General features: G+C 40.9%; 1 protein-coding gene across 1 annotated transcript; it reads left to right on the top strand.

Annotated features, from left to right (window-relative positions):
* The first annotated feature begins 3262 nt into the window (after nt 1-3262).
* On the top strand, nt 3263-6453 carry LOC124162846. Its single transcript, XM_046539519.1, has 2 exons — nt 3263-3344; nt 5826-6453. Exons 1-2 carry the CDS (start codon nt 3290-3292, stop codon nt 6335-6337), a joined length of 567 nt encoding a protein of 188 aa, XP_046395475.1. The 5' UTR covers nt 3263-3289; the 3' UTR covers nt 6338-6453.
* The last annotated feature ends 2758 nt before the right edge of the window (nt 6454-9211 follow it).

Raw genomic sequence — 9211 nt, 5'->3', positions numbered from 1 at the left:
AAAAATGTTGGATAGATAGCTGCAAAACAGACGAGTGATACTTAATTCGACAAGTGTATTTTCCTTTAAGTAGCAACTTGCCTCATAATTTAGTTTCCAGCTTTCCCTGCAAGGACCCAACCACAACTTTGAGCTAAAAAGGCGAGTGATATGCAATTCGACGTGTGAAACACCCTTAGAGCGGCAAATTGCCCCAGATGGTCCTATCTCAACCAATTAATCTAGGATTAAATGCCTCTTAATCAAAAGGGATCTACGAAAGAGAAATAAGTAACATAAACTGGGGATCGGGTTTGTTTGGTGACTTGAGTATTGGCTTCCCACCCTATGGACTGGGGTTTGAATCCCTGAGGTGGGAGAGAATTTTCAAAGACTTCCCGATCCCTGCTTGAATGTTGTGTGGAGGACATTACAAGCGCTATAACCCGTCCGTCGGATGGGACGGTAAGCCGTGGTCCCCTTGGCGCCTTTCGTTAAGAGCAGGCTAATGTCGACGCCGGGTTTCTCCCCACCCCTTCCCTCATGGCGCAAATGGCCTCAGCTGTCGGTTCTCTCGTCCAAATACAACACCAAGTAGCATAAAATAATAATAATTAATAAAAGTAATATTTACGGAAAATATCATTAAAAAAACACCTCGTTGTAAATCAGGAAATTCTAGATCTTTCTACTGCGAGTACTCATAGCCCTGAAATTGTTGGAATTTCTATCATATTAAGATAGGTTGATTGAGTTAATCCAATCGCTACTTACAGTCTTGAATGAAAAATACTGTATGCCGACGTGCCCCATAAGACGCCTATGATTGGCCTATCATATGGGTTCCAGACGAATGCTAGGATAGAGGGTTACAGACAAGTGTTTTATCAGTTTATTTTCGGAGTACCTTAATTTGAAAAGCTTAAGGACGTAAGAAATGAGTTAAATGATATCGAGATTGTTGCTGAAAACAGGTTAAAGATGTATCACTTTTAGATAGGCTGACTGAGTTAATATACGCGCTACTTACTGAAATTTACTGTTTAACAACGTGCCCTATAAGACCTTTTTTATCGGTTTATTTCAGCGCCGATAACTTAATTTGAAAAGCTTAAGGGCGAAATAAATGAGTATACAGCTATTGAGGTTGGTGCTGAAAATTTGTGAAGATCTATCACTCTAAGATAGACGATTCAATATAGGCACAGCCGTGAATGAAACCTAGGATGACAGCGTGTCCCCCATAAGACGCCTACCATTGACATTCCACAAATGAACGCTGGGATGGATGGTAACTAGCGTTTTAATAGTTTCTTTCAGCGTGGTTACCTTAATATGATAATTTTAGGGCGAAAAAAATGAGTAAACCGCTATCGAGGTTGGTGCCGATGAAGAATTAGGCGCTAAACGGGCAGGACGTCCTCCTAAGCGACAAAGCTCAACTTGCATTCCATCCAAACGATGAGCAGTGCCAGTAATGAAACCTATATACATTTCCTCGCCGTATATAAGTCTTCAAAATGTTTTAAAAAAAACTACCGAATTTTATCCCACATTTGTAATTAACCCTCACAGAACGCATTAGTGATAAATAAACATTCCGGGAATGATATAACCTCGTTCTCCTTCAAACGCCCCCGCACCATTTAAGATAACGGCAGGGCTACGCTAAGGCGGAAAGCGATATCTACCCTCTTCCTACACACCTCTCTGATCTGCATTCCTAGGAATTTGCAGGTTATCAGTACTTCTGGGATCCATCTCTACTCTGGGTCTGCTAGTTGTAATGTAAGGGAAAATGGTGTTCGATTCAGATGGCAGCGATATCATACTGAAAATAAAATGGATTGATGAAGAAATGAAATGGACTGATTGTCGGCCTCGGTGGCGGCAGGTTAAAGCCCTCACCTGCCAAACAGGAGGTCGTGGGTTAGAGTTCCGCCTGGGTTGGGTGACTCTATCCAGGGCATGGTTGTTCGCGCACGTATAATTGTTAACTTTGTTGAAATCCCCGATGTAAAGTTCCAATGTGTAGCACCTACTGTTTTCGATGGTATGGTATTCAATAAATACAAATCGGCAATTTCTTCTAGTTCGATTAATGCAACTAGTTATTATAAGCAACCTTAATTCCAATTTTCAATACATACGAAACAAAAAATCTTGGTTATTTCATTAAAACACAGGAAGAAAATTTCAGCACTTAGTAAAACTTATCCAGGATGCATTAAAATACATCAAAATCAGTTGGCTTTGAGGTTGCTATCCATTCGATGAAAAATGAATAGCACAAAAATCAAAAATTCCACTCGTATTTCTTTTCCTTAGTTTTCGTGACATCTAATTCCACGGTAGATAATTGGAAAATAAGTGTAAAAAATTGTTTTGATTGATTCATTTTTACTATCAAGTATGTCAAACATATTTTGCATGCATATAAATATTTATTTTGCTTATTGAGCCACGGAAATTGGAGAATCAACGACGGAGCCCTACATTACTCAAACAACTGGCATAGCAGTTTGCTATGAAAATTTTACAGCAAACTTAATTTCTATGGCTAAAACAAATGTACAGGATAAATACGAATATCAGAATTATTTCTCACACAAGTATATGTGAGTATAGGAGTATGAATGTAAAAAGTAATTAAATTTAAAATGCCACACTTTCCCTATGTTCAAAACCCAGTAAAAAGATATCAAGCGACACTTTTTAAAAACTGATTAATACTCCCTTTAAGGAGAGGTATCACCGTTAGCACATTCAAATTTGTTCTTTCATGCAAAAAGGCTTTTTTATGATTACAAGCGAATTATAATAAATATACCGCATTTAACCTCAAATCATCCAAATATCATCAATGACATTATGATAACATTTTATGGACAGAATGACATGAAATAGATCACGAACCCTATTACCTTCACTATGTATGTCAAGAGGAACTCCATTAATCTTAATAAGATCGGCCCAACAAGTATGCCTTTTAAAATTATCTCAGCCTGTCATTCCATTTATCACGGAAAGCTCGCTTGGAATACTTTTGGAAACTATATAAAAAATCTTGCATGAGCATTTACCGACAAGATAGCATAATCCGTTAAGATAGCTAGAGAGTTGCTACCATTTCCAGTCAAATGCAATTCGGTTTGCAAAATTTAACTCGTCACGCTCGGCCTGAAAATGAAGTTTGACTCTTTTTTATACCAAAGACAGAGATAAAGGATACTCTTAAAAGGGAGAAGTAAAGCGGTACAGACATCAGTCGTTTCCAAAGCAGCAGTCAAGTCGCACTACTTCCATCGTCATGGCGATCATCCTGGTAGCATTCTCGGCAATGGTCTTTGCATTGGCCAAAGCAGGTGAGTTTCATTTCACTTGAGTCATTGACGTGATCATCTCCTGGAAATTTTCAGTGACAGGAAGTACTTCATCTTCACCTTCATACTACTCTGCAAGCCGTCTAAAAGGCTTGCGGCAGGGAATGTTAGGACACCAGCTATATGCATATAAAAAGTAAATGCTCAAACAAAATTAAGATTACCATTTATTTAAGTCATTTTAGTTTCGCGGGAAAAATGAATTCCCATTTCAATCCGTTCGGCAAAATAAGTCTCTCTTAAATTTTAGTTTCTGTCGGACCTGTAAATATAGTGGGTTCTAAGATGATGTTCTCCCTGTCGCTATTAAAGATAACTATTCTCAATTATTCAAGCTATCTAAACCTAGCGCGCTGCCTCCGAGTCTCAAGCGGCTCCCACCCTAATTCGCTTAACACCCGGGTAACGCTGTCGGTACGCCCGTAGCAGTTTTTGACTTATTGGGCAGCTTTCCTTTGTATTTTATTCCATTCACGGATAAAGTTTTTCTGCGCCGGATCTCATATGCTCACTGCGTATTAAAGGTGTGGTCGGACAAGTGCACTTCTTTTACTTTCTCATCCAAAAATTTTCACGGGCAGAATTAAATACCTGTAATACAGATCGCGTCAAAAGGCAAAGATTTGGCTTAGCCTCTGGCATGGTTTTCTTTGGCTCTTGTTAGATGCATGATAATAAGAGATTCCTTAGATAAAGTATTTTAAATTAAAAACAGAGATTTTCCACACATTTATGCGATGAGTTCACAACTTTCAAAGAAAAAGAAAAACGGAATTTAGGGTGCTAACTTTTGTTCTTCTTGGGAATACATGGTTTTCACGTTCGACAAGGCCCACTTTCACAGCTTGTTAGGACTTAGTCGGCCTAGGACAGAGTTTTTCCCCAATATCGCAGCATTAAAATTCTCCCCTTAATCAACTAACATTACATTCGTCCATCAGCAAATCAATGCATAATTTGGTTCTTTACTGTAAAAGCTGCACCCTTTTCTCGGCTATGACCAACGCGAGATGTACATTAACTTTCTCTCCTGTTTTCCATCGGTCTTAAAACTCTCACTTCAAGATTTTAGAATTTACGCGGACGCCATGCTAAAGTTTCTTTCAGATGTAGTTGATTTTAGTCACCAAAATACCCGATGTTAAATAAGCATCCAGCAGTCCAATTCAACTAGTAGTCATCTGAGAAGGGAATGAAATTTCAAGGAATTGCAAAATAATGGGAAGATGACGACAAGGAAGTAGTGGAGAAGGAAAGATTTTGGGATTTCTAGGTGAATAAATGTGTGTCCTCACTTCTGAGTGTATTTAGTTATAGCGGCGAATAGACTATGTGAAGAGTTCTCGGGATCGCCACCGTGTGAGGAAATGGATTTCTGCCGACAATTTGGACATCAAAACGTTACATAAATGCAATTCCTAACCCGGCGATGATCCTATGAACTGTTCACGAAGTAGACGATACCGTTACGATCAAATATGAGATGGTTTAAATGATTATTTAACATTAATACCAGAAAACTAGTTATACATTGCGATTCGTTTACAACCGGCAACGCGAACGGCGTTGAATTTCACAAAACATTTCCACGGGTAAAAATTCCTCTTGGCCGGGAATCGAACCACATAATTTTGGCGTTGAAATTCACAAAAGTTCCTCGGGAGAAAAATTCCTCTGGACTGGAAGTCAAGCCACATGACTTTGACTATCAGGGCCACAACGCATTCCACTACGCTAGCCAAGTTCCTTGATTTCCGTCGCAATTTTCCCTTGATCATGAAACTTTCCCCTAAACATGATAGATTCGGCTCATCCACATGCACAGCCTAACCTTACTTTCCAGACCGAAAGCGTCTTAACTTCGAATAGTACTGCTATGCCAGCGACAATGCGTCGTCTCTCAGATCTAAATTAGGCATGAATTTATAAATGTCTAGTACCTATGGACAGATAACATCTGGATTTGCGGCGCAAAACATTTTTTTTTAGCTGTTCGAGGCATATAATAGGCATAATTGACCAAATCGAAAGCCAAACTTAAATTTATTTTTCAAGTTTCTGCGAATTTTTAGTTAGTATAACAGCAATTCTAAAAATTAATAATTTCGCACTATGCTATACACCTAGCACACATTGCAGCTGGCAGAAACACACCCGCTCGGAACAACTAGCTACTGGTAATTTGCGGAATACTGACGCACGAATTAGTGGACTTTTTTGCGACCTTTTTTGACGGTAATAAATGGTACGGAATTCGGATGCCACCGATAGTTTGAGGTTGCGGAAAGCCAAAGGTCGGTCTGTCATTTCTCACTCCAGAGTAATGCTTTCTCATTACAATTACTGTGAAATGTGACTGATTGATTAATTTCATATCATGTAAGGTTTGAATATCTCCATACGATATCTTTCACCGAGCATCACCAAACGACTAACTTTGTTTTTTATTTTTTTTATTTGCAGACCCACAGGTAGCAAGCAATTACCTTATCCAGCGGCCTCTTCCAGTCAGCGGCGAAGCAATCATAACAAGCGGAAACATACTGCCACAAAGTGTATTCAACCCTTCGGGAGTAATTCCAAATACAAATCCAAATGCAAATCCAAATCCAAACGTGTTCATACCTAATCAGGGCACTGGAAACAACAACAATAATATTCCAGACTTAGGCAATCTATTCAACGGACCAATTTCCGGTAACCCTCGGTGCAGACGGAATGAGGTATTCCTCGCCTGTGGGCCCGGTTGCACGAGGACCTGCGGGAACTACCTGCTGCAAACGACTTGCACGCGCCAGTGCCGTCCGGGATGCTTTTGCGCCGGCGAGCGGGTCCGCGACGAGTTTAATAGGGGACTCTGCGTGAGGCCCAGCCGATGCAGTGTGCTGAGGAGACGCCCGAACCGAAGAGACAGAAGCAGTCGCAGCAGCAGCAGCGAGGAACATCGCCGCCGAAGGAAGGGAGAAAGGAACTGAGCACGAAATGGGGAGCGAACAGAAACGGCTAGCAAAACAATATAACACAGAAAATAAAGCAGCTCATGAGAGCTAGCATTTATTGAATGTAGCACATGACTAAAGAATAAATACTGCACTGGAAATGGAATATTTTAAAATTTCCTACCTCTCCTTATCCCTGAGGCTTCTTGCAGACCCATCGATTTTGGACCGCTCAGTGTGCAATGAATCTTGCACACCGACCACGCACCAGCACCGGTAAAAAGCTGGTTATGAGCCGGTCATTGCCACTGTGGATCACCGGCACCGGTACAAAAACCAAGTAAGTGATCGTTTCGCCGGTTAAAATCCAGCGTGTGTGCAAGCAACGCTCCACCTGTAAAATATCGGCCGATATTCTACAGGCCGTCCGAAATCGATGTGTATGCAGGGTGCGCATGTTGCTTAAGCAGTCGACTCCGATGGCAAGACCAAATAATTTTCTCACAAAGAACTAGAACTGAAAGTATTTCCCATTCGTCTCAGAAAGATCATTTGTTTTTCTACATGCTCTCGTCACAGTCCAGTGATTCGAAGAGACAAGTCGACTCATTATTTCCAGGTTTGAAGTTGATGGTTCCTGGCGATACTTTATGGAATTTACTAATTTTGAATGAAAAATGAAACTTAGTTTTTCCATAGAGCATTTTTATTAGTACACACCCATTTTCGGGCCTAGTTGCTTCGGCAGGTGAGTAATGATAAAAGGAAAACCAATGCTGTACCCGCTAGGCTGACAGGTTAAGGCGCCCGAATCGACGGTCATGGGGCGCCATGAAAGGTGTTGGTTGTTTACGACAGCAGGAGGGTGGCCATGGAAGTCGGAATCCACTAAGAAGTGTGTAATAACTCACCTGCCGAGGCAACTTGCCCTGAACATGGGTGTACTAATAAAAATATTTTGTGGGAAACCAAAGTTCAATTTTTCATTCAAAATTTCTAGGTTTCACAAAAGCCTTCGGCACGGTACCTCACAATAAACTTTTATGCGAATCAGAGTCGTATGGGCTAAATGAAACAGTAGTAAACTAGAAACGCGACTCTCTGAGAGATCGTAAACAAAAAGAAGTTTTTGCAAACAAGTAGTGAAAGTAACATCAGGTGTCCCATAAGGAAGCGTAATCGGCCCCATTTTGTTCATTATAAACATAAATGGCCAATGCTCTCAAATTAGAAGTAAAATACGTCGATTTGCTGACGGCGCTGTCGTGTATCGCGAAATTAGTCATATCGGTACATTTCTTGCGGGGGTCGTCCAACTATCCCCATGTATATGCTGCGGATGAAGTGAACATAAAGGCGATATATGAAGTTAAGTGTCTAGTAGTTACGATTACTTCGAGCCTATCGTGGGGTACACACATCAGAAACATTTGTGAAAGAGCCCTAGAGAAGCTAGGACTGTCAAGCGTATTGTGGGAAGGTTTCCGAACGAGAAAGCAAAAGATAGGTGCTATTTCACACTCGTCCGGCCGCATCTTGAATATGCAGCGGGCACATGGGATCTGGTGCAGAAAGACTTAATTCGTGAATCGAATAAAATACAAATGAAAGCGGCGCAATTCGTCAAAAACTGCTGCGGGCGTACAGGAAGCGTTGCACAGATGTTAAACGGATTTGATTGGAAAGTACTAGAACTTCGAAGACTAGTCGCCAGGCTTATATTGCTTGAGCGATTGACAATGGGTTTCTATAAGAGTGACACGGAGAATATCACATTAGAATCCCACTTCATTTCCAGGTCTGACAGAAACAATAAATTAAGAGAGATATTTTGCCGAACGGATTGGTACGGGAATTCATTTTTCCCCATTTTCTCGTCCGTCATTAGCATCATCATCAGCACAATGCAAAACTAATAAATGCTAGGCGTAATTTTGCTGGGGAATTTCTTTTTTATGTGTAAACGACTGGTGTTCTAACTCCCCCCCGCCAAACGCCTATTAAGGTGGCTCGCAGGTTAGTATATAGATCATTAGTCAACAATCCCAAGATTGTTATGACGCACCTCGGCATTCCCTTTCACTTGTCCTACTATGATTGTTTACATCAGGCCACATGGTGTGGGTCAGTAAGTTGTCCCCGTCTTCTCCGTAAGGATCTTAGAAGACCGCTCTTCTCAGCACTTCCTCATTGCATACTCGGTCGAGCCATTTTATCTTCATGATTCTTTGATAACATTAATTTTAAATGCTTCCACTCTCGACCTCTCTGCTGCTGTCAACGTTCAAGCCTCGTTCCCATACAGAAACACGCTCCGCATGCAGCATCTGATGAATTTATTCCCTATTTCTATGCTTGTATTCTCAGCTGTAAGATTATTATTCTTTTTATAGAAAGCCCTCTTCGCCTGCACTATTCTATAGACTATTTTTCTCTTGTTTCGTCCGTCGTTGGTAATTCGATTTCCTAGATAGCAAAACTCTTTCACCTCTTCAAGCTTGCATGTTGCAAACTAATATCTTAGTCTTATTTTTGTTGATTTTCAGCTGATATCTGGCCATTGTTTTCTACGTATTTGTCAAAGTATTCGTAAAATCCTTTTCTGTCTCGGCTATGAGTGCTATGTCGTCGCAAATCGCAGCATAGTAATTCTTTATCCGTCGATATTGACACTTAAAGCCTTATCCTTGATTTCATTGATGGTTTTCTCGATCCAACGATTTGACCGGTGGATTTTTCTCTTTAATAGGAAAATCCTCCAAAATCGTTGGCGCATTAATGGCTGATCCCTGGTTTCACTAGTAAGTGGGCCCTTTCCGTTTCTATAGAGTTAAGGTGTTTTACCCCGTCCCATCCCTTCCAACCCTTCCCCTACCCCAGAGCCGTCGTCCGGCTCCAATCGTGGCGGCG

The sequence above is a fragment of the Ischnura elegans genome, chromosome 7 (assembly GCF_921293095.1).
Source record: "Ischnura elegans chromosome 7, ioIscEleg1.1, whole genome shotgun sequence".
In the NCBI taxonomy this organism is placed as follows: Eukaryota; Metazoa; Arthropoda; class Insecta; order Odonata; family Coenagrionidae; genus Ischnura; species Ischnura elegans.
Note: the sequence above shows the minus strand (reverse complement) of the source record. Positions and strands in the feature narration are given on the sequence as shown.

What these genes read in the sequence shown, in the direction of transcription:
- LOC124162846 (XM_046539519.1), top strand. Translation starts at nt 3,290, where the DNA reads ATGGCGATCATCCTGGTAGCATTCTCGGCAATGGTCTTTGCATTGGCC. An exon ending in CTTTGCATTGGCCAAAGCAG is followed by an intron (nt 3,345 to 5,825) that starts GTGAGTTTCATT and finishes TTTTATTTGCAG; the next exon opens with ACCCACAGGTAGCAAGCAAT.